Raw genomic sequence first — 25,672 nt, 5'->3', positions numbered from 1 at the left:
CCTCCTCCTCCTCCTCCTCCTCCTCCTTCTTCTTCTTCTTCTTCTTTTCTTCTTCTTCTTCTTCTTCTTCTTCTTCTAACTAAATCATGTGAAGTAGTTGCTTTTCTGAGCTGATTCAGGCAATTAGATGAGTAACAAACACTATCAGTTCTGGCCTGCCATATTGACTCCGAAAATTCTATTTAGGGGGAGAAAAATCACTTATGATGATTCATCCTCAAATGATAAAGCTAGTACATATGCAAATTTTAAATTGTTTGGTATTTCAATAAGTGAATATATTACATAGGCTCAGACGACAGAAGGCCTGAGGAGGGCTGATTGAGAATGTGTATAGTCGACACCAGAAGGGGTGGGTGGATGTTTTATTTTAATACAGGGGAATTAAAAATGGCCTGTCTACCTTTATAAATTTCATTTTCTTTGAAGCCTTTGCAAATCTTTAGCAGAGTAAACCAGTTGGCATTTTTGGATAGAGTGTGTATGTTTATTTCAGTTTAATTAAGATAAGTAATAGGGGAGCCATGTGGAGTGGGGAAGATGCAGAATGGGAATTGTGTCTTAGATTAAGGTTTGGTAGAGGGTTCAGATGCTGGAAAGCCATGACTGGCAGGGTGTTTTGTAACTTAGCCAATGAATTTGAGAAGTGGAGGCAGCAGACTAAAAATCATGGGAATCTCAAAAGACAGCAAGCCTTGGGATAGAGGTGTAAAGAGATTTTAAACATGGGTTGGGAGCTCAGTAAATGTTAGTTTCTCTGTTCTTTTCTGCATATCACAATGGGAAATGATAATAGTTTTCTATTGTGCTTAAGCATATGTGGGTGATGATGCTGCCTACTGGATCTTTAAGTACGAAAAATTAGCTCCTACCATTCAAATCATTCAGCAAATACTTACTAAATTGATAGAGATGTAAATATCTATAAATAAATGAGTAGAAAATAAACATTTCTGTACTAGGTTGTGAACTAGATGCTGTGAAAGCAAAACAGTATAAACTGCCAGCACTCCCTCAAGGATCTTCTGGATTAATTGGGGCAAATGCACACATAGAACAACAGCCAACAATGCAGAACATTCAGGAGCTGCCCCGTGAATAATACAGAAACACAGAGCTGCTAAGGGGGACAAACCCCAGTGGACTGGGACAGGTGGGAGGAGCTTCACCCAGGAGGTGACTATGCTAAACCTGTACTTGGAAGTTTGATGGGATTCAGGGAAGCATCAGGGAAGATGGAGGACTCTACAACATAGAAAGTGGTATGAGCAGAGGTGGGTGTGAGTGATGGGCTCTTCTGCTGAGTAGGTCTTGTCCTGTAAGAAGATGCGAGGAGGACACTGGAAACCCGTTGAAGGCAGACATGGTGGCTCAGATTGACTCACATAAGCAGCAGGAGACCCACTGTAGGTCAAGGAGGCATTTGTTCAGTTGAGGTTTGCAGTATAACCTGCAGGGGCATGACCAGAGATCAAGGAATGGAGGTAGACCATGGTGGCTCAGATTGATTCACATTAGCAGTAGGAGACCCACTGTAAGTCAGAGGGACATTCGTTCAGTTGAGGTCTGCAGGATGACCTACAGGGATGTGACCAGAGGGCAGGGAAATCTACCCAGAAGCTGAAGCGGCCATGCATATGAATAGTGATATGAGTCTTAGTTGGTAAAAGAGAAAATGAAAAGGAAAGGAGAAACATTCAAAATCATGCGGAGAATAAAATCCCAAGTATGAAAAGATCCTAGTCTTTTGATGGCACTCCTTAAAGTTGTACCATTTAGGTTGAGAGCTGTTCAAATGGAATCACTTGTCTTACTGGAATGAATGTTGACCAGATGCTTGCACTGAACGAGAATAAGGACATTAATTCTTTATGGCCCATGACTTGAGATGTAAGCACATGTTTTGACTTGGACAACTGCTAGACCTGCCACAGGGCAGATTGTTCCTGCCGGTACAAAGATTTGTGTGGTTCTAATGTTTCCCCTCTTCTTTCTTTCAAAATAGACTCTATCAAGAAGAATTTCCAATCCATACCTTGAACACACTCCTTCCCAGGTACGATTCTTTTCTCTTACTGCATTTTCTGAAACAATGATTTATGAATCCTGGTGTAGAATTCTCTAGTTACAGTTCTTTCCTTTGCTCTTGGGCACCCTGTCTCCTTCACTTGGGGATGACACAGCTGAAGTTTCTTGAAATGCTCTGATAACTGTCATGGTACAAGATGTTTACCATATAGGAAAAAAATAATTTCCCATTTTCCAAGACCTTATATTAATGTATTATCAATATGGCAGAGTTAATATATATTTTTTCAATTTGCTGTGTTAATAAAAATGCTGAATTTTTAAAAATATTTTATTTATTTATTCAAGAGAGACTCAGAGGCAAAGACATAGGCAGAAGGAGAAGAAGGCTTCCCACAGGAAGCATGATGCGGGACTTGATACCAGGACCCCAGGATCACATTGAGCCAAAGGCAGATGCTCAACCACTGATGCCCCTAGAAATACTATATTTTTAAAATAGTGAATATTTTACACTAAAAACTTGGTGTAAGAGGGAATTGTTTATATTTGTAGTTATCAGTAGAATATTTCTATGTTCGTTGGAAAAAGATGGAGAAGTCTTCATCGTGTTTAAAAATCATTTCACAAAGTTATGGGGTTTTTTGGTTTTTTTTAAAGAGTTTTTTTTTCCTTTTTTATTTTTTTAAAGGAGACTGAGCATTGCGAAGTCTGCAAGTTTTTGGCTTTGTTCTCTATTGTATCCCCAGCATCTAGAATGGGGTCTGAGAGCTGCTTATTAAGTGACTTTTGAAAGACCAAGTGAATGAATATTGGTACCTTGTTAGGACCCATCAAGGAACAGCTGACTTGTACCTCTTTTAGGGTATTCCTTTTTTTTCTTCCAAATTTTTATTTAAGTTCTAGTTAGTTAATATACAATGTAATATTTGTTCCAGGGGTAGAATTTAATGATTCATCACTTAAATGTAACACCCAGTGCTCATCATGACAAGTGACTCCTTGATACCCATCACCCATTTAGCCCATCCCTCACTCTAGTACTTTCTGTCATCTGACTTGTTGTAGTTCTGTGGGTCTTTTTGTTTTGTTTTTGTATACAGTTGCAACATGTTAAGAATAAATCATTCCCTGCCCTTCCCACTTTTTTATCAGGTTGTGTTTAGGAGGTGATAATATGAATATTAGGGAAGTGTAAGGATAGGGTTGAAATGTTCCCTGTCAAGTCATAGTCAATATGTTATTAATTGGTTTGCTTCAAGAGAAGATATAAAATATTTTATAGGTGCAAAATAGTGTAAGTGCAGAAAGAGTTCACCAAGAGACAAGTAAACAGACGCAAGCATGCATTCCCAATATATATTAATTTTCATGAGCATGAAGACAGTTTATTTTTATTTAGTTTCTTTGTGAAACAGCATTTTATTGTGGAGGAAGGTGCCAATTATAGAGAAAAGACACGGTTATTTATAATAACCGTAGGATATGGACCTCTCTAGATCTACAGAATAACCTCCTTCATCCTCTAAGAATCAGAGATGCGTATGGGTGAATTAGAAGATTTAAAAGGAAGTTAAATAAAAATTTTATGTGCTAGGTGGAATCATGAAGATGAAACCAGGATAGCTTGGAATTAACTCTGAGCTCTGCAAGTGACTGAAGCTCAAACTTGAAGCAGGCATCAGCAGCCTATCACATGGTGCCACAGTGCAAGATGGTCATTAGATAGGAAAAAGTTTCCCATCTTCCAAGATTTATCAATGCATCAATATGGCAGAGTAATGTGTAGTAAAATATTCTTCAATTTGCTGTATTGATAGAAACACTATTTTAAAAAAAAGATACTTTATTCTGGAAACTTTGTATAAAATGTTGTCTGTAGTTAAAACAGTTTATTTGGAGAATAGTTATTGTAGCATAATAACACAAGTGGACCAATAGCAAAAATAATATAGATAGCAACATGTTGATCTATAGCTACATAGGCTAAAATTTTTTTAAACTTAGGACATGGTCATGATTTTTTTTATATATAGTGTGCTATTGGCAGCTCACAAATTGTCATATTATTCTAAATTTATGGAGAATGTTTGTCTTTTTCCATTTAGATTTATGGGGAGAATTCTTCTTGTGCAGGAAGAGCATTGAGGAATATTATTATCGTTCAGGCAGCTGACCTGATAAAGGACAGAGTGAACCTCAAGGGATTTTACAGGTAACACAATTTTCTAACACCTTGTCAAAAATTGTCCTTTAAGCAAAAACTCCTAAAATGTACTGAAATCATAACCTTGATCACAAAGAGATGGACTACATCAGTACTGGGAGGATTTGTTTGAAGTGTCTATTTGGGGTATTGGTGGTTTTCTCTTAGACTCAGTGGAATGTTTGTTGACAGTAGACTCCTGGTTCTGAAGTTAGGGTATGGAATCTCCAGTTGCAGGTGGGTGGGTTCCTGAGAGAGTCTCTGCTCTGCTTCCTCTTAAATGTGATGTTTTATAATATTTGTACTGGGTATGTGCAGCACTGGGACTTCAATAAACATAGATCCCCTCTTCAGGGACCTTATCAAGGCTCTTTGAGGACTCCTGGAAGATCTATGGGAGAGGGAATTCTGCTCTAACTTTCCGTGAGGTTGAGCCCCTCCTTGGGTCCTTCGAGGTGACAAACGGTTGGAATTTCTCCACCTTTGCCTTGTGAATAAGGGCAGAAGTATGAGAGTAAATGGATGGGCTAATGATCAGTTTTAAAGTACAATTGGACTAAGAGTGGTCACTTAGAAGGTTTAGAACACGTGTTTTCTTTCTTTTTTCTTTTTTAAGATTTTATTTATTTATTCATGAGAGACACAGAGAGAGAGGCAGAGACATAGGCAGAGGGAGAGGCAGGCTCCCCACTGGAAGCCTGATGCAGGACTTGGTCCTAGGACCCCGGGATCACACCCTGAGCCAACGGCAGACACTTAACCACTGAAGCCATCCATGCATCCCAGAACACATGTTTTCATTTCATGGAGTCATTTAAAGAAAAAACACCAGCTTTTTATTTTGTTAAGTAAAGGTGTTAATATATCAAACAATATCAAAACAAAATTGTAAAAATAAAACAAAAAGGGAAAAATAGCATTTTATTATCATTATTTTTTCTTACAGAAATGAGATTGTGATATACCATAAAGAATAGGAAGAGTACTCAGAATAAATGACACCAGAAAAGTAGGAAAGGGGTGCCTCGGTGTCACAATTAAGTGTCTGACTCTTGCTTTCCGCTCAGGCTGTGATTGCAGGGTCATGAGATCAAGCCCTGCATCAGGCTCTACTCTCAGCATGGAGTCTGCTGGAGACTCCCTTTCCCTCTGCTCCTCCCCCTCCCAATAAATAAATAAATCTTTAAAAAAACATAGTAGGAAAGATCCTCAGAATAAAGGACATTTCATTAAGTTAACTAAATTTAGCTTTATCACAAACTCATTGTAATATTCCTGTTTTTTCCATTTATCATAGTTGGGGAAAATTTCATTGTGACCTGGATTAGGGGAATAGTTATTCTCACCCTATTTGAGTAAGAAGACCTACTTTCTATTGAGATATGATTTAAAATGCAGAATTATTCAGGGGATAGCTTGCTGAATTTTTAATTATTATATACACCTATGTAACTCTTATCCATACCCTAGATAGTGCCTTCATGTTCTTTTCTGGTCACTATCCCATGCTACCAACTGCTTTCTAATTGGACACTTGGCACAATCTGTTTTCTGAGGCACCATTGAGCAAAGGTGGGAGGGAAGGTTGGGAGAACTACAATTACTATTTTAAAATCCCATATTTAACCACATTAGTGTATGTGTGTGTGTGTGTGTGTGTGTGTATCTATATCTATATCTATATCTATATCTATATCTATATCTATATCTATATCTATATATGTTTTGAAGAATATGATCTAGGTTAAGCATGATCTATCCTGTAGACAAAGCATGTTTTTTATATATGGACTCATGAACGTCTTGAAAAAAGCATGCCACACCCTGCTCTCCCTTCCCCCACAAGCAATTTATAGCCCATTGTCTGAGAACCTTCGGTTTAGAGAATAGGCCAAGTAGACACGACAGGTGGGAAGAGTGGTTGTAGTCATGGGGGTGACCACTTCACATAGAGCCTTTAAACTTTTTTTTTTTTTAATAGATGATGGTATCAACTTTAAACCTATCTAATTTTTTTTTCATTTTTTAAAAATAAAAACACATTGGATAAGTCTTTGGGTCTAGTTGTGAGTGGACTCCTACGATTCTTTTTTAGCTACTACATACAGCTGTGTATAAGATCTGTCATTGTTCTCAGTTTCTTAATGTGGTCTCCACGGATATAGATTGAAAAAAGCATTGGGAGGTGTACATTAATGAGGTTCATGGAAAAGAACCATCCATCCAAGTTAGAACATATTTAGGGTTCAGTGGGAGTAGAATGGGGAGATAGCATGTGCTGTGCTATTTCAGATTCCCAGTGGTTGGGCCAAAGCTTCCTATTTTCATAATCTAAGGATTGATTAGTGCCTTGGGCCTAAAGATAAAGTGCTAATATGATTGCCTAGGATGAGTCATTTTCATTTGTCTGGTAATAAATTGAGGGGAAGTGTTCCCCATGTACTACGTGAGAATTACTTTCAGAACTTTGAGGTGTTTTCTATTCCTTTTGTACTATAGGAAAAATCAGACTGGTTTCTGAGGCTTCAAATAAGTCTCCAAATACCATCACCCCATTTACATTTGAGATGAGAGTTCCGTCTGCACTTCTATGAATTAATTGCTAAAAATGCAACTAGAGACAGAAGCAGATGAGGAGAAATCGAATTTTCAGTTCCAGAAATTGGAGGGGAGATAAGATAATGTTCAATGTTTTGTTGTGGCAGTCACATTGACCTTGTAGCTAATCACATCCATATCACAATGTTCCTGCCTAGTATGGCGACTCTAGTTAGACCTACATACTTGGACAGCTTCCGGATCCAGTACAAGACTTTAAATACACTGGGAGTAAGAACTGCTTTTGGGGGGAGGGGGATGCTCAGCTCCCTCCCTTCTATCCCTTTTCTCCCTTGGTGCTCTCCCCTAAGTTCTATAGGTTTGTTGGTTTCTGCTCAGGTTGTGATTGTTGCTGAATTGTTGCTGCCCTGGTTAGCAAGTCAGGGGAGTAGGAGTTCAGTGCAGGGGCACCTCCTCTCATGCTGTTGGCTTTGGTGATATTAATGATATTCCTAGTGGGGTTTCCCCGGTGCAGATGGATTATTGAAGATGAGAAACATAACTTGATAATGTTGGGGGTGGAGGAGAGGAGCATCATGAGCAATGGAAACAGTAGCTTGCTGGATGGGGTGGGGGTGAAGGGGCTCTTATTAACTATTATTGTCATGACAGTACCCTGGTAATGGAGTTTAGTGTGTAGACTTAGCCCTGCTTCCCCAAGATCAAGAGAGCCCTTCCCAGTGAGAAAGTATTGCTGAGGGATTTGGGCTTTGTGGTCACCAATATCACCTGGGCCCCATTCAGCTACACTCCATCAGAATCCACACATTAACCAAATCTCCTAGGTGCTCCTAAACACAATTTTCAGAAGCCCTAATCTAAGAAACTTCTTCCCCATGGCCTATGAGCAAGCAAACATACTCATCCATCTTAGCCACCTTTTGCAACTTGGCAGTTTGGTTTGCTTAGTAAATGTTTGGTTGCATCCTATTCCAGGTGGTGTCAGACACTGAGAGCAGGTTGAGGACTGGATTGTTCTGAGAATAAGGATTATGATGATACAGTGTTTTAATCCATGGGATGAAAGTACTTTACAAGCCCAAAGATGCTGGCTAATTGACAGAGGTGTTGAGGAATTAATTAACACTTTGAGCCTTTAACATGAAAGGTGTTTTATAGAATTAGAAGTTAATATTGACTGTTTTGTCTAATTGGCTAGTTTATTGCGATCAGTTTTTTCCTTTTTTTCAAAAAACATCCATTTATTTGACAGTTAATCTTTTTAGTGTCTTAATGCTAACCTGCAACTGAATGTGCCTGGTATTGCCCTGATTGCCTTAGACTATCTTTCAAACAAACAAAAAGGTGATGCTTTATCAAAGCCTGTAATATTTGCTCAAATATCTCAGCAGAGGGACACCTGGCTGGATCATTCAGTAGCGCATGCAACTCTTGATCTTGGTGTCATGAGTTCAAGCCCCACATTGGGTGTAAAAAAACAAAACAAAAAACTCCCCCAAACCACAACACAAATATCTTGGCAGAATAGTTTATTTTTCCTTTTACCCCTGAAGATGTAGCACCTCATGGCATTTCTTCACATTGTTGGTTATGGTGTGATTTCTAGGTACTGATGACTATGACCAATCAGAAAAAATAAGCAATATTTTTCTGTTTTAGGAATAAAATTTTGACATGTTTTGGTCCTAAAATACCAAATTTAGAATAAAGATAACCATTTACATGATACATCTTTAAAAAAACAGTTTGGTGACATTTTCATAAGGGAGAATGATTTTCAGTGAAATTTCTGCAAATGAAAACTGTATTTCAGTAAGTTGTCTTCTTTTGGCTTTTCATTTGAGGCTGATAAAGATGAAAAAGTAGGCATGAAAAAACTACTTATAATGCCCAGATTGGGGCATGCTTCAAATATAGTTGTGTATTTTAAGACAGATTACAGGGGATATTTTTGTGTAAGTGGTTAGCGGAATCTATCACACACATCTGGGTTTATGGGTTTATGAGTTTATGATCTAGACTGCTTAGCTAGATTGCTTAGATGATATTAAAGAGATTAATGGTCATATTTATTATTCTTTGAGACAAATTTTAGGATTTAATATGTTTGGAGAGTAGCAAACAAAATTCTTAACTACTCATTGTGGTCCTAACTTTGTATAATCTTCTGGAATTTGTTCTCAAAAAGACTAGATAAAAGTCTGTAAAGGGCTGAACAAATGTTTATCACCATCACCTTGAGGTACTTCTCTCACCGAGGCAGAGGTATTTTCTTTATATAAGGGATTGCTTAATTTATCCCTTCCTTTGTTCAAACACATGTTTTGAGAACTTCCCATGTGCCTGGAATGATCTGATTGTTGTGGTTTAATAGTGAGTTATATACATGGTTCCCTGATATCCTGAAAATTATTCTGAAGTGAGGAAAGCAGATATGATTCACTCAGAAAGATGTACAATTACTAAATGTAGGTGTTTTGAAGCAAAAGCATGAGAGAATATGATTCTAAGTTTTCCTAAGGAGGTGATACTTGAGCTGTAATCATCAGAAAAATGAATAACAGGTGCCTCAATAATAATTGAGTCCCTTGTTTTAAAAAAGCACATGAAAGGGATGATATTAAGTATCAATTCTTTGACAAATAAGTGGCATACAAATGTCTTACTATGAATGGCTTTCCTTTTGTTCAGGAGGAGCTGTGTTGGGTCAGAGCTGGTAGACTGGCTTCTGGAACACTGTCCTTTTGTCCAGTGCAGATCTATGGCCATAGGGGTCTGGCAACTCCTACTGGATATGGGAATTATGTTATCAGGTTAGTATTACATGTTTTGAAACCACAGAAGTGTTTATTCAGCTACCAGAATGAAATTGACTTTCTAGAGGATGTTACAATCTGGATGGAAATTGTTTTTGCAGGTAAATATTTGCATTCTCTCACATTTTATAAATAAAAGTGACCAGTCATCTTTTGATTGTTATTTCTCACTAGGTACTTGGTGACTCATAAACTACTGTGTCTAAGAGTCTTTCCCTTACCTCTCCTCTATTCAAAAGGGTGCTCACAACTTTTTTTTTAATCAGTGATATCTTTAGGTGCTCTAAATGTGTGATTTATCTAGCTGCACTTAGAATAATTGTCAGAAACTGATTTTATGAGTGGAATGTTATGTCATTTTAATTGACTAATCATGAACAATTAGAGATATGACCTATGGAAATTAGCTGTTTAAGCAGAACACAAAATAGATACTAACTAGCAACTAAAATAGATGGCATATATCTCTTTTCTTAGTTGAGCCCAGGGAATTAAAGAATTAGAAGTCAAGCAATCTGGATTCTTTATTTACCTTTATCATGGAGGTGCTTGGTCACTAGGAAGCCCCTTTTATTACCCATAGGTAATAAATATTGAGGGTCAGAGAGCTTAGTAAGTTTCAGAGTCATACCTCAAGTCCCAGTGTAGTACATATAGACATGTGGGTATAATTTTAATAAGCTGGTAATACCCAGCACACTTATTTAGAAAAACAATAACTATCTTTGAATGTTATCAGCTTGCTTGTGAGGTTCATATTTCTGGTTAGCAAAAAAATTTGTGTCAGTGTTTTTTTGGATAAGTCCCTAATTCTTGATTTCTTTTAAAACAACCTGGGTAGCATTGATATTTTGTGCCAGATCATTCTTAGTTGCAGGGGCCTGTCTTGTACATTATAAGATGTTTAGCAGTATCACTTTCTCTACCCAGCAGATGCCAGTAGCCCCCCTAGTAGTGAAAATCAAAAATGTCTCCAGACATACCAAATGTCCCTTGGGTGGCACAGTTGTCCCCAGTTGAGAACCATGGGTTTAAAACTTGGCATAGTTTTATATTTGTGTATCACTAAAGTAATTATGTATTAGTTTGCTTTGAGACACACAAAAGTTGTTCTCCCCACTTTTTGAATTGCTATTGATTTCATCTGTCTGTGAAGCAGAAAAATCATAAAACGTGTGTGACTATGCTGGCTAAAGCCTCAAGTAATAAAAATAGGCTGGTCAGTAAGTCCCTTTTAATTCAATGGGATTGTGAACATGAATGGACTTAGAATATATAATTATAGTCCTACCCCTGGGTCCTCCCTGATAATTAGTAGGGCTTTCAATTTATTATTTGGTTTATGACTCTCTAAATAATATACTTTAAAAAATGAATCCTCCCCTTTTTTGTCTCCAACAGTGGACCAAAACTTATACTTTCAAGATACCTATGTTTTCTACCAGTTTTCTTCTGATGAATGTAGCTACTTGTACTGTGAATTTGAAAGAGAAGAAGAATGGCAGAATGGTGTCAAACTTTTACTGCAACTCGTGCCTCTCATTCCTGCTAGAGCTGGCATCTGTGAACTGTAAGTAGATGCTCTTTTGCTCTGTTGTAAAATTAATCTCCTTTAAAGAATATTTACTGTTTCTAGGGACTGTGCTCTGCTCTTTACCGGCACCTCTCCTCTAAGAGATAGCTGACCCATTCCCCTTTCCCAGATGCAAGTTTATAAAGTTAAAAGAAATGGCCAGAAATTAAATCCAGCTTAAAAAATGGCTGAACTGATATTATTCAAATTGCAGAAGTTCATGCCTCGCCAGCTGCACCATGCTGCATCTAATTTAATCATCACTATATGAGTAGCGATCTAAATTAGGAATAAAGATGATTTGGCTTAGATTGAAATAAAATAATAACTGACATATTATCCACTTTCCAAATCGTGACTTTCCTAAGAAAGAGCTCAACAGACCTCTCTGAAAATAAGCGAGAAGCAACATTTGGCAAATTAAAACACGTGAATCACTATCACATGAAGATAGTGAATCATTATATGATTAAAACGAATTAAAATTCATTAAAGAAGGCTTGGGAACAGGGCTTGAGTCCTGATATGGTGCTGTTGACATGTCTTTGTCTCTCTACAGCATTCATGATGTGCTTATTTTGGAATAATGAATTTCAGGTGAAGATTTTCCATCAATAATTTTATATACTCAGTTTTCAGAATACATTCCCATCCTGTTGACTCTCTCAGGTCTGTGAGATGAGCAGGGCAAGTGGTATCATTTTTATCTAATGGGTAGGAAAGTAGGTTCCAGGAGAAACATCTACAATCATTGCAATGTTGAGTTACTCTTGTTAAAAAAAGAAAAAAGAAAAGAAGACTGGACAGTTAATCCAGGCTTTTAGGAAAGATGTGAAGTATTAGAATAATAATGAGACATGGTGCTAATAGGTTGATTGTAGAAACACATTTTATGTCAGAAACTATGATTACTGCTTTATATTATTTCATCTTCAAGTGAATTGTAGAAGACGGTTATTACTACTGTCATTATTTTGTAAGTGAGGAAAATGCACAGAGGTCAGGTGACCTATCCAAGGTCAAATGAGTGGTGGGTGGAATGTTAGGGTTTGAATCTATGTCCATGTGACTCTAACACCAATGCTTTTTAAACTTGCCTAGAATGTGTTCCCAAGAGTTCTGGGGGTCATTCCAGCTGCCCTTTGTAGGACACTATAAACAGAAACTATAAAAATGTAGACTGACTCTGAAATGGTTATGACTTTACCTTCATCACTGCTCATAGAGGACCTTGGAATGGTAAAGCAAAATTCAAATGTAATTCTTCACTCAATCGTATAAGTACAGAAAATGTTCGTTTGTATAATATGCTTTTAATAGAGGTCAGAATTGCCTGAGAAAAGTCAAAGAGCATTTTAATAAACTTTAACAAGCTTTCCAAGAAGGAGCGTGTGCTTCAGAAGCTAGAGATGACTGTGACTTGCTTTGACACTGTGAGACTGGGATTCTCTAGCAGCTCTTCCTAGCCATTTCCTTTGCTACACGCAAGATCGAAGTGTGTACAGTCTCACGGGTGTACACAGGTTAACAGGGGCTAAAGGGCAGCTGAAATTAACTTGCAGGCAGTCCTCATGATTTCACTCCAGGGTTTTCTCCTTGACTTAGAAAACAGATTGGAATGCCACTGTGTGAGATGACCTTGTTATAGGGAAACTCTGAGTCCACTGTGGGTTCTAAAAATTATTTTCAAAATTTGTTTCCTAACATTAATTCCAGATTACTTGCAGTTATTAATCACACTGATCACTGAACACAAATGTCATGCCTCTGGAGTTGATAATCATTGTAGTATGCCTTGTTTATCATCAAATTTTATTGGTGGTAGTGGTGGTGTGAATATGTACATTGGGAGTGCTAATTCCTCTGGGATAATTGTCATTGGGGAGTTATGGATCCATCTGTCCCATATTACAAGTACTACCTATAAAAAGATCAAATCAATAAACTACTGCAAGTCTCTAATGGCAGAAGATATATATATATATATATATACACACATACATACACACACAAAAAAAATACATAATTTTTTTCTATGCTACAGTTACAAGCAAACTTCTAAGCTAGGGTAAAATTTTTGGTTAAATTTTGGAAAGCCAAGGTTTAGGTTATCCAGACTTAGAAGAGATGATGGTTAGAAAAAAGATGCCCAGAGACACTGTTCTCTTCCAGTTGTGATGGCACAGCCTTCCTGTGGCTCGATGCATGTAATCCCATTATAACATCTTTCATCTGGTGATCCCCATTCATTCTAGCTCCCATCTCACACCTGTTTATTCCTTCCTGCCTGTGTGGTGCTCTGCTCCTTCCTCTGCCTTTTTCCTTGTCTAGTCAAATTCTACCCACCCCTCAAGGGGGAGCCCAAGTCCTACCTTGACCACAAAACTTCCACAATGTCTCCAGTTTCTGTCTGTCTGATTTTTAGTAAGTAATGACTCTTGCTGTTTGCATCTCCAAATTTTTCCATTCTTCTATGCCATTCTTAGTCCTGTGTTAATCCATTCTGCTCTCTCAGTCCATTTTTATCCATTCTAACTGAAATGGCCTCTAAAGTCCTCTTGATTCACTAACTTGCACTGGCCATTCACAAGCTGAAAATCCTGTGGTCCTTTTACTAGCCTTTTTGATATTTGAAGGCTTTTAAGGTCTGTGTATGTGGTTCTGCATTGGGTCCCTCTAATTGACCATCTTCTAAATCTCTGCAAAATTATGTGAGGAAACCACTTATAGTCTCTATATAAACACATTCTGAACAAATGTATTTTTTAAGTGGATTTTTTTTCCATTTAGAAAAGAATGTTTAAAGCAGGATGGCAAGTGGAGCTTTTACAGGTTTCTGGCTAATGTGAGGGGAAAAAAATTCCTTTTCTCTACAAAATAACTTTTACATCCAAAATGAGTAGATAATTTGAAAGAAGTGAGTGAATCAGTTCTCAAGGGTACTATCTCTGGGAGAAAAAATAACAGTCATGGTATTTTATTCAAACTGAAAGCCAAATCAATTCGTCCAGAATGGAGTTTTTTCTAATTTTTTTTTTTATTCTGTATGGTGGGGAGTAGTTAGAAATGCTGAAGTAACAGTAGAGCATGGCAGCCTAAGAGTTCTTTCAGGACTAGTGAAACTTTGAAGATTTACACTGTGAGGAAGCTTGGCTGTTTCTGTTCAACCACCTTTACAGGGGTTGCCAGCTTACTAGGGGTAGGAGCAGTAGTGCTCTGAGTGGACTGCAGTCTGTGAACTTCAAACACATGAAACTATATTCTCCAATTACAGGGCAGTTAGAATTTAAGCTGTTATTAAGAGTTCTAGAGGATTGCTAAGATTTAACTCACGTTACACTCAGACATGTAAAGAAATATGTAGCATCTTCATTTTTTCCTCTGGGTAATCTATTATTGTCCTTGTGACCCTCCATCTTTCTAGATAGCCAGAAAGAAGGGAAAGAAACCCATAACTTTAGTCTAATCCAGTTAAATTATTCTAATAAGGTAATTTAAAAGGCTGTTTAGCATATTTTGGTAAAAAGGTTCAGTCTTTGCCCACTTCTTGTTCCTCAGCAAGACAACCTCTGGTGTGTGGTGAATAACAGGGGTCTCTTAAGCCTGCTAGAAAAGGCTCTCCTATCAGGGTGGACCCTTTCCTATCTCCACTGATTTTTGCCTAGTGGCTGGGCCACCACTTCTCTGATATCTCTGAAGTATAACTGTGGTGTTTTGTTGGCATCTGCTGTGGAACCTGGGGCTGGTACAAGTTGAGTTTGTCCATCTTGGCAGGATGAGTGCCTGTTGGTCCTGCCTGGCTGATGGGCCTTCCTATGTACCTACTGGCATTGCTGATGCTCTTGAGGGGTCTGGTTGTGGCTTCCACAGATAGCCCATTCAGTCAGCTACCTGACCTCTGTTGAAACAGCTCCCTCTCATAGCATCCTAGCCTGATTTACCTGGATTCTAACTAAGAAACAAAACAAAAACATTCATTGTTGTTACCGTTATATAACAGTGTGCTTAATCGAATGGTATCTTAACTTTAAGATTCCTAACTAACCAACACTAGAGAAAGCTCAGTCCAGTGGGTTAAGATGAATTTATTAGCAGGGTGCCTGGGTGGCTCATTTGGTTGAATGTCTGACTCTTGGTTTTGACTCAGGTCATGAGACTGAGCCTGCACTGGGCTGTGTGCTGGATTTGGAGCTCACTTAAAATTTTCTCTCCCTGCCCCTCCCCTTTGTCCCTCACCGCCCCCCCTTCTCTCTCTTAAAAAAAGGTTGAATTTATTAGCATTTATTATTCCATGTTCTAGACAGAAGCAAAAGGGTACTTGAGGTAGATGGAACAGTGTGCAGAGCATGAAGTTGAGAATAGAGGTGGCATGTTGAGGCAGTGCAAGGCAGCTTGATGTGGCTGGAGCAGTGAGTCACAGCGAGAGGAACTCAGACTTTGAGAAGGGTGGGGAGCAAGTCTCAGATTGAATGCAGGGGTGTGTAAACCCATAGGGAAGACAGGTATTATCTTTATATTGAATAAAAAGAATGATATAACTGTGTATCTCTGATGCCGAAATAAATAAAATATAGTTTGTTACTTGAATTCACAGCAACATTTTTGTCATGTGTTTGCTTAATCAACATGTACAGAGTTCATGAGTCTGTGAACCATTTCTATATAAAAGGGGTCTCACTACTTACAAAATGGGAAAGGACTGGCTTAGTCACTTGGCCTGAGCTGCCCTGGCAGTGACAACAATGATAAAATCAATAGTAGCAGTAATGATTCACACTTCTTACAACAGATGTTTAAAGTTACAGATGAAGCTGCTGAGGCAAGGTGGGTTACATAACTTGCCAAAGGGGCAGGCCTCTACAGAGGTGACAGTTTTGTAAATTGAAGGCAGAAGGTGAATTTGGAAGTGACCTTTGTGTCAATGGTTCTCAGCCATGATCCTTTCAAAAAGAAGGAGGCATAATCTGAGATCTACTGAATCAAGCCAGGGATGAAAAGATGAGACAATCCTATCAGCACTTTATATCAAGTTCCAAAGGTGAGGCTAATGTACACGAAAGTTGAAATCTACAGTTCTATAAAGTTAGCCATACAGAAAGAGCTTGGTTAAGTGATAGGAAATGTGAATGCTAATTAAATCAAAGTTGTAAAATACTATGTAAAGAAGTCCAATTACTACCATTATGGTGAAGATTTTATCATGCATGGTACTTGCTGCCACTTGGCTGACACTCCTAAAATTCCATACATTTAGCTTCATAAACATTTCTATTTGGAAGGGAGTCTGGAGTCCTTAGGTAATTGAATTTGCTCCTCTTAGTTTTTAGGTAAGGAAAAGGAGCAAGGAGAAGAAGGTCTGGGAGAAGGCAAACCCTGGTCACCACTACTCTTCCTCAATAGGCATTAACTGAGCATCTGGTTTGTATGAGATACGAGTTTGTGCTTTGCCCTGTGGGGATACGACCATACTTACATATGGTCATATGTAAGGCCTTTAATGAGGCCAGCATTATTAGGACAAAGTTCAGAAAGAGAAGATGAATGTGAAAACCAGAATCTTTCTCAGCGAATATTAGTAAATGGGATTCAGCAATATATAAAAGTGATAATACATCACGTAAAACAGGAGTTTATCCCAGGAATAAAAGGATGGTTCAAAGCTTAAAATCAATCAGTGTACTTCACCAGATTTAATCTAATAGGAAAAACTGCATGATAAACTCTATAGAAAAAGAGAAAGCATTTGAAAAAATTCAGCATCCATTCATGATAAAAATTCTTAGAAAACTAGGAATATAAGGAAACTTCTCCAACCTGATAAAACCTATGGCTTGCATCATACTTAATAGTGAAAGACTAGGGACACCTGGGAAGCTCAGTTGCTTAAGCGTCTGTCTTCAGCTCAGGTCATGAAGCTCAGGGTCCTGGGATCGAGCCCTGCATTGGGCTGTCTGCTCAGTGGGGAGCCTGCTTCTCCCTCTGCCTGCCACTCTGCCTATTTGTGTGCACTTGTGCTCTCTCTGTCAAATAAATAAAATCTTTTTTTAAAAGAATATTTAAATATCTTTTTTAAAAAAGTAGTGAAAGATTTAATCCTTTCCCACTAAGGGAACAAGGCTAATATATCTCCTTTTAATCACTTCTCTTCAACACTAGTCAGTGCAATAGGCAAGATAAAGAAATAAAAGGTATACAGACTAGAAGAAAAAATAAAGCCACCTCTCTTTGTGAATCACCTAATTATAGAAATAGAAAATCCCAAGCGATCTACAAAAAACCTACTAGAAATAACAAGCAGGTTATACACTAATGCCACTACCACCTAATGCCCTGTCACCCCTACTCTTTTATTCTCCTTATCCTGCCTAATTTTTCCTGTCTACCTGACATGTGTAAGTGAGAAATCCATTGGCATCCTTAATTTCTGAACTGGCACTGGATTAACACCTTCTAAATGAGAGATCAGTGTCAAGTTTGCCGTTCCTATGTCCCAAACCTACCTTTTATATTCCTGACCTTTCCTAATAATTAGATTCTCATTTTATGCTCTTTGGGGAAAAGGGAATAAATACTAGATGAGTAAACATTTTTGGATTTCTCAAAAAAAATTTCATGATGGAACTTGACATAGGTTTTGTATTATGATCATAGGTGAAGAAAATTTCCATTTGCTACTTTAAATTGTATAAAAAATGCTGTGAAATCAGCTGGTCTTAATCTTTGTTATTACTCATCACCCCCTCTCCCAAGGAAACACTAAGCCCTCCAAAATTTCCATTGTTTACAGAAAAGGCTTATTCTAGGTGTGGGAACAGATGGCTTATTTTTATCAGAGTACATAATTATTTCAGAGTAGTGCAGGAATTTTAACAAAAACTGAACTTTTAGATTTGGTTGTGCTTGCATTTGGAATGTATCTGTTTAATTAAATATTAACTATTAATCCTCATCTTCAATATAAAACGCAAAAAAGAGATCCATATTAACTAATTTTATTCAATTTTTTAAAAAATATTTTATTTATTTATTCATGAAAGACACAGAAAGGCAAAGATGTAGGCAGAGGGAGAAGCAGGCTCCAGGCAGGGAGCCTGATGTGGGACTCAATCCTGAGACCGCGGATCACGCCCTGAGCCAGGGGCAGGTGTTCAACTGCTGAGCCACCCAGGCATCCCAATTTTATTCAATTTTAGATGAATGTGTAACTATATATCCTGGACCCTCAGTGAAACCTGTCACATTCACATTTTACTAGTGTTTGGTAAATTGCCTCTGTAGGCACAGCTAGTAGCCTGATCCTATAGAAAATTAACTTCTCTTTAGGTCGAATAGGCATTTGTATTCATGATATCAAAGATCTCAAGAAAAATCAAATTCTCATTTTTCTACCATCCCGATTTTCTTTTTTGTCATAAGAATTTGCTTTGTTAAGCAAAATCAGTGTGTCCAGAATAAGATGTTAGACTGAAGGGACAGTGCTTGAGTGTACTTTTTTTTTTTTTTACTCTCCTGGGGTCAGTGGGTATTAGATGTGGTGGAGATTGAGTCTGTGCTGCTGGAGTAGCATTCTCTTTGGCAGTGTCTAGGACTTGATATCCATGATATCTAAGGAATAAAAATTTCAGATCTCACCCAAGAAATAGTTCTGAAGGAGAAAGTCCATGATGTTTCCTTGCCTGACAGCCAGCAAGTACGGAAAAAACTCTGGGTTGTCCCAGAAGAATGTGAACAGTAGCATCATCAGCTTACTTAACATCATTCCTTCTCCACTTGATGGAGGAAGAGCCCCTCTTTCTGCCCCAGAACCATTCTTCTTGCTGGGCTGTGGGTCTTACCCCTCCTTGGAGACTTTCCTTTCCTGCTCTCTCAGTATCTGTTGGCTCTCTCTTCTCCTTCAGCAAACAAATGATTCCTTCAATCATAATAACAAGAAACCAACCAACATTTGATTTTATATTTTCTTCTAGTTATTTCTCCATCCATCTTACTTGTTTTAGAGCCAAAGTTCATAGCTCTCAGCACAAAACCAAAACCCTGTAGCAGTATCAAATGAGGGCCTTACTGGCCTGGCCTTGGCTTTGTCTCCTGCCATTTCCTACTCCCTTGTCCTGCTGATCCTGCTGCAATTCCAGGGCCACTCCTTATCCATCAGATTCTCACCCTGGATATCACTTCTCCCAAGAAGTGGCCTCTGACAATCACAGATAAGGCTAAGTGACTCTCACTTGTGTTGGCAGAGTATCTTAAAGATGGATTTTGCTAAATCCACTAAATGTTTTGTTTTATTTTCATATATGCATGTGTGTGCTACGTATCTCCTATTTGTTGTGGCATCGTGTTTGAAAGATTCCTGTATAGGTTGTCTTGGCTCTGGTTTTTTCCATGCCCTAGAATTTCATCAGCCTCTAGCAGAGGTAGTAGTCTCAGGTCCATCCTAAATATTGTATTTCCCTCTATCCCCTCCAAACCAAACACACAGCACAGGACAGCTCAACATCAGCCCAGCTTTGTGGGTGTGGGTGATGGTAGAGAAGTAGTGAACAGGCCTGCCTGACATGCCCCTAGAACAGAATCTTCCCTGTTAGAATTCTGATTTGTGGAGGTTGGCATGATCTCCACCTTCCTTGAGTCCCAATCTAGAATATCTCTGTTTAATATAAAGGTTGATGTGTAGTGTGTGTGCAGGAAGCACTGAGACTCAAATGCAACCCCTGAGATGGCAGTAATAGCATTTTACATGGAAGCTGACTGAGGCCACGTCTCTTGCTGTTAGGTTTCTTTGTAATGTGTAGCTCAGTATAGTGTTGGCACAGGTATGTCTAGATGGTCATGGATAATCCCTCAGCTCTTTGGCATGTGCCAGTTGTGCAAAGTGTCCACACCTTGAACTACTTGACTCCAAATCTTTGCATTCCGACAACCATAAGATAGACATTTAACACATTTTCCTAAAGGAACAATGTTATGCATAGTGGTAGCTCTTGGCAGCCCACATATGCTACTCAGTATTGAGATATAGATGGAGAGACAGAACTCGTACATTTTTGAAGTATCAATATCCAAATGTAAAGTGGTATTATTTGGATAATATTTCTATAATAAAATGCCTCTAGTTTTCTACCCTGAAATACCATGAAACTTCTTACAGTTAAAAAAGAAGTAGAGTTTTCCAACTCGAAGATGGTGTTGGTTGCTCTGGAATCCTAAGGTACAAATATTTTGGACAAAATCTGGTTGAGGAGTGTGAGTTCTGTCTTTTATATAGAAGATGTGTGGCAGGCTTTATTTTTAAGAACTTCATTGGAATAATCTCAAACCCAGTAAATTAATTCTCATGAAGGAATTCTCACTAAGAATTCGGGGAAACCCTGCAGGGATACCAGTTAAATCCAAGTTGGTAGGAATTACCAATTATACCTAACTGGTATAAAATAAATTCCATTGCCCGGATAATGGCCCCTGGGTGCTGTTTCCTAAGGCTCGTTATTGGAACTCAACAGTATATGGCTATTTAACCATCAGAGCTGAGAGATGTTCTTGGATGGGGACTCACTGTTCTTTTGCTGCAGGATAAATTGTGCAAATCATTGTCAAACAATTGGCTTTCACAGTCACTACGTCAATACTAATTATTTCTTAGAAGAAGATGAGGAGGTGGGAGTGATCCTTGTATTGCTATTACTTTATTTAAGATACTTTCAGAGTTACCATGTCTTTGGTATTTGATCTAAGAAAGTCGTTGTTGGATTTGAATGATGAGGAGGTCTCTGAAAGCCAACTGCTGCAGAGAGCTGGGAGAATGATGGAGTAGCTCAGGGAAAGCATTCTTGAGTAAAAGCAGTGTCCTTCTGTTGAATTGCCTACAGATAACAAGCTAATATCTTATGCAGTGGTGGTCCTGGGATAGTGATTCATAGACCATTCCTTGAAGTTCAGGCACTCAGTTAATTTATTCAACAGTTATTTATTGAATGCCTCTTATGTGCTAGGTTGTATTCTAAGTGTGGGGGATGTAACCATGAACAAAACTGAAATCTCCATTCCTATGGAGCCTACAGTCTAGTGGGGGAGGACAGACAATTTCCTAAATAAACAGACTTATGTTGAAGATAGAAAACTTCATGAAGATAAAGTAGGAAGTGAGGGATATAGATAAGGGTCAGGAAAGAAGTTGACAGAGATCTCAAAGATGTGAGGCAGAAGCGAGGTGGGTATCTGTGGGAAGTGTGCTAGGTCAAGGGGGTAGCCAGTACAGAGGTCTAAGGTAGAAGCATTAAGGACAGAACAAATGTGAGGGGAGGGAGAGTTGTCAGCCACTGTAAAGACTTTGGTTTTATACTGAGGGAGATAGAGAGTCATTTGAGGATTTTGGGAGATGGAGAGTCATTTGAGGATTTTGAACAGAGAAGGGACATGATCTGACTTACATATTAACAAGACCACCCAAGCTCCTGGGTCCAGGTAAGAGATTTGGTGGCTGGGACAACAGTGATGGTGGTGGTAGAGGTAGTGAGAAGTGGCCAGATGAGAGATACACCTTGAAGGTAGAGCCAATAAGATTTTAGGATTGTTACAGTATAGAGTTTAAAAGAGTAGGGATCAAGGATGACTTCCAGCTTGAAGAATGGGGTTGTCATTGATATTAAGGTGAGGAAGACTGTAGAGAGGGCAAGGGTTGGTTTTGTTTTGTTTTTGGTGGGGACTGGGTAGAATGATAATGTGTGCTGTTTGATGGTTAAAGGGGCAAAGGCAGCTTTTGCCATTCCTGTGTCCTCACATTGGCACCCTTAGATATTGTAGACCTCTAAAACTATAGAAGCCGTCTGCCTACAGTACCAGGACTCAATATTTTGTCTTGGAGAATTACTGGGCCTGGCTTGAGCTGTTGGTAAGCAGAGACCTTGAGAAACAGCCATGGGAATTTGTAAATTTGTAGTGCGTGCTGGGCCAGAGTTTCCTGCTGGCACACTCTGGGATGGGTCTTCCTTCCGGGGGTCACTGCTTGTCTCTTTCTGTCTCATGTCACTTGTCACTACCATTACCTGCTGATTCTAGCTGAAGTTTCTCTGCTTCCCTTCTCTAACCACTGACAGACCACACAGAGCTTCTCTCTTCCTCTCTTGTTCACTGATCCACTTGAGTAATAATGGGAAAATATGAAAGTATTACAGTCGATTCTTTTCTTTATTCTCCCTTGTCCTGTTTCATTATCTGTTTTGATCTGATATGTGAGAACTTTGTCTTCACTGGATTGCAGTGGTGTGTATTCACATACATAAAGACTTTCTCTCATTTCATAAAAATACATTTTTGGGGGACAGAGTCTGGTATTTCTGGGCATTTTGGTATAGAGCTGGGGAGGAGCAAGATGGTGAGGAAGGAAGGAGAGTGATTAGGTGTTACCCTTCCCTCTCTCTAAGCTCTTCCACTGTTTGCTTGTTACCACCAGACCTACTCCTAAGACATTACTCTTAGATCAGATGCGGGTGCTTCCTGGTACAGGGGACAACAGATGGGGCATATCATTGGGAAATGAAGAGTATTTCTGAATTCTAGAGCTTTCAGCAGGTTGTAGGATAATCCCTGAGAGTTTGAACTCTGAGAAGAGCAGGACTAGATCTCAGTTTCAGAAAGATAATCCTGGTGTCTATAGGAGATTGGGCACAAGAGGAGAAGCCAGACACAGAGAAGTTGGTTAGAAGATAGTAAAAGTAATTGGTGCAAGAGAAGGAGAGTGCTTCAATTGTCAGTGAGGCTTAACAGAGGAACTGAAGGAAACAGAGGGAATGGCCATGGGGTGACCACAGAGGCTGAGGCGTGAGAGGTGCTTGTAGAACCAGTGGAGGCAGGAGGCAAAAGCAGCACAATATATTGTGTTGATCTCAAGGAACCTATAAGAAAATAAGGTTTTTGGAATTGCTCCTCAGAGCCCCTTTAAAGGCAGATGGTAAAACAAGGTGAGCTTGGGGGAGATTCAGGGGCTGGAGAATGACTTGAGTGCACTGGGCACCAGTGGTGATGGTTGTGGTGATAAAATTGGGACAAGGGCTGCAGGACAGCTCTTGGTAGTCATCTCTGTGTCTTTCTTACACATACTGCCTTCAGAAACACTTTTTGCCAAGGCATATTTTGTGCTGGAAAAATGACAAAGGTAATTTTGCTCCTGAACAGGGACTAAATTATTTGTCAATAAACCATCAGGGCCTCAGCGCTTACTCAAGAAGTAGCCATTATCCGTCACAGCCACAAGAACTTCCCTTGGAACTCTGAGTTCCTTTCAGCAGTTTGTTGTAAACACATTCATGATGGAATCTGCGCTGGTGCGAAATACCTCATACCTGTGAACTAATCGTTGAGCAATGAATGTGTCAGGGTCTGAGAAACAGGAGCCAGGGTGACCAGCTGCAGACTGCAGACATGGGCAGGTGCCGAGCCCTTGCCTGGTGCCCTTGTGCCCAGTGCGTTTGTTTGGCTCCTGACTTCTTGTCACATCTTGTCACCTCGACTTAATCCTATAAACCTGGTTTGATGGCTTAGGTTCTAAAGGGTTGCAAATCTCTTTCTTCTCTGTAGAACATCTTGTATATGGAATCCCCAGGAATAGATCATTTTATTTTTTTTATTTTTTTTTTGGAATAGATCATTTTAATCATAAAGTTCAGTGTTGCAAAATTCATGATCAGGGTAACTTGCTTTTTTGGGAATACGGGAAGTGACAACGCCAGTTCCCACTGTTTTTATTGGGCAGATTATTAACTGATATGTCAAATACTTTGCAACACAGGTAATTAAGTCACTTGACGTCAGCACCACTTCATACCCATATCGTGCAGTCCTTGTAAAGGCACTGGTTTTTCATCCACAGCTCTGACTTATTATTTTTTTTTCCTATGAAAGGTTTTTAAAAACATAGAAACAAGAAGCCAATGCCAGAATTGATCCGACTGGCCTTTCCCTTCTTAAAGAGCTTCTCCTTAGCCCTCCTGCCCCACAAAGCAAGCCCGTCAGCAGGCCCACTGCAGTTAAGGAGATTGAAATCAATCATTGCGCTGCTGTTCTGATAACACAGCCCTGCAGGGCAATTACCAGCGATCCCTCCCGTCCACGGAAGGTGTCGATAGGGATTGCTGTGGGAATAGATCTGGGAGACAATTACATATGTTCATTTGGCATTAATTTCTTTTTCTTTGACCAAGCCAGGAAAAAAAAAATGTCGTTTTATAAAATTTGCTTTAAGTTGATAATTTTGGTATACCTGAAACTAAGGTATATTGTGTGTCAAATATACTTCAATTCAAAAAAAGGAAGAGATATGTTAATGTATATTTGTGTTGTGAAATTTTTTATGAGTTACGTTACAGAGGTGGTTCTCCTGAACAGACAACCTGATCTTATAACTATATGTTTATGTCTCTTTAGTTATTTAGCATATGCACAATTTTCTTGGCTTCTCAACTGGGTTATAGTATTTTCTCTTATTTCTCTTTCTTTCTTTCCTTCTTTCTTTCTTTCTTTTTCTTTCTTTCTTTCTTTCTTTTTTTTTTTTTTTCTGTGAGCGCTTAGAGCCTTCTCAGGTATGGGCTATGTTATTTTAAAAAAGGGAAGAGCTTCTGCTGCTATTGTATTCCACATAATTCCTGTCACAGTATTAAGTCTATAATAGACCGTTTCAAAACAACTCTGTTTTAGGTGAAACTCAAGTGTAGTGGGAAATTCATGTGTCAGATTTTCAAAATCTGGACTTCATTTAGACTAGGAGGGAGTTTTGGTACTTAACCACCTTCCATTCACATCTGTTTACGCTTTGTGCATGCCCATATTCGTAAATCTAATGTGTCAGAACTATTCTGTGATATCGTTTGGAGACAAATACTCGATCCTCAGGATTTAATTGGTATATATATTGTAAAGAGGTTCTTGCTAATTGATTTTGAAGGAACAGTTGGGTTGCAACAGAGCTGTGTCCCCTGGCATTACTGATACCACGTTATTTGCATGGCTACTTTCACTCATGTAGTAAACAATAATGCCATTACTTGCCATGTGTTCCCATAATTTGGTAGATAAATTTAAGCAACCAAAACTAAAAGTAAATTGGTCTTTGTTTTTCAAAGGTCTCATCAGAAAATCGAAGACTCGGAAGAAAGCAGTGATGAAATTCTTGCTCGCCTAACGTCTGCGGTAAGACATGCAGTTTTCCCTGCCTACGGGTATAGAAAATAAGGAGGGTCAGGGTCTTCAAAGGGAGGCAATTTGGGTAGTAGTGCAGAGAGATACTTGCTCTGTGGGTGTGCATCAATGTGGGAGGCCCCCATCGAGGCAAAAAGAGACACGGCATTGACTTGCTAACCTCAGTGCAGCTTCTCCAAGCAAGATCATAGATATTCCTGGTGGAAAGTTCTGGAACCGTAGTGGAGACGTGATATCTGATTTTTAAAATATAGTATGACTTAACCTAGGGAGTGTTGTGACCTGCCACACAAAGGAGAA

At 38.9% G+C, this 25,672-nt stretch overlaps 1 protein-coding gene across 1 annotated transcript in view; it reads left to right on the top strand.

Annotated features, from left to right (window-relative positions):
- Positions 1 to 25,672, top strand: part of RAPGEF5 (Rap guanine nucleotide exchange factor 5) — a 228,835-nt gene that overhangs the window by 38,293 nt on the left and 164,870 nt on the right. Inside the window, exons 2-6 of the mRNA XM_072764532.1 lie at positions 2,006 to 2,056; positions 4,137 to 4,243; positions 9,485 to 9,606; positions 11,011 to 11,179; positions 25,297 to 25,363. Of these exons, the coding sequence (XP_072620633.1) occupies positions 2,006 to 2,056; positions 4,137 to 4,243; positions 9,485 to 9,606; positions 11,011 to 11,179; positions 25,297 to 25,363 (516 nt within the window). The remainder of the gene's footprint in view (positions 1 to 2,005; positions 2,057 to 4,136; positions 4,244 to 9,484; positions 9,607 to 11,010; positions 11,180 to 25,296; positions 25,364 to 25,672) is intronic.

Source organism: Vulpes vulpes, chromosome 7 (assembly GCF_048418805.1).
Source record: "Vulpes vulpes isolate BD-2025 chromosome 7, VulVul3, whole genome shotgun sequence".
NCBI classification, from domain to species: domain Eukaryota; kingdom Metazoa; phylum Chordata; class Mammalia; order Carnivora; family Canidae; genus Vulpes; species Vulpes vulpes.
This window is presented reverse-complemented; position numbering and strand designations above follow the sequence as displayed.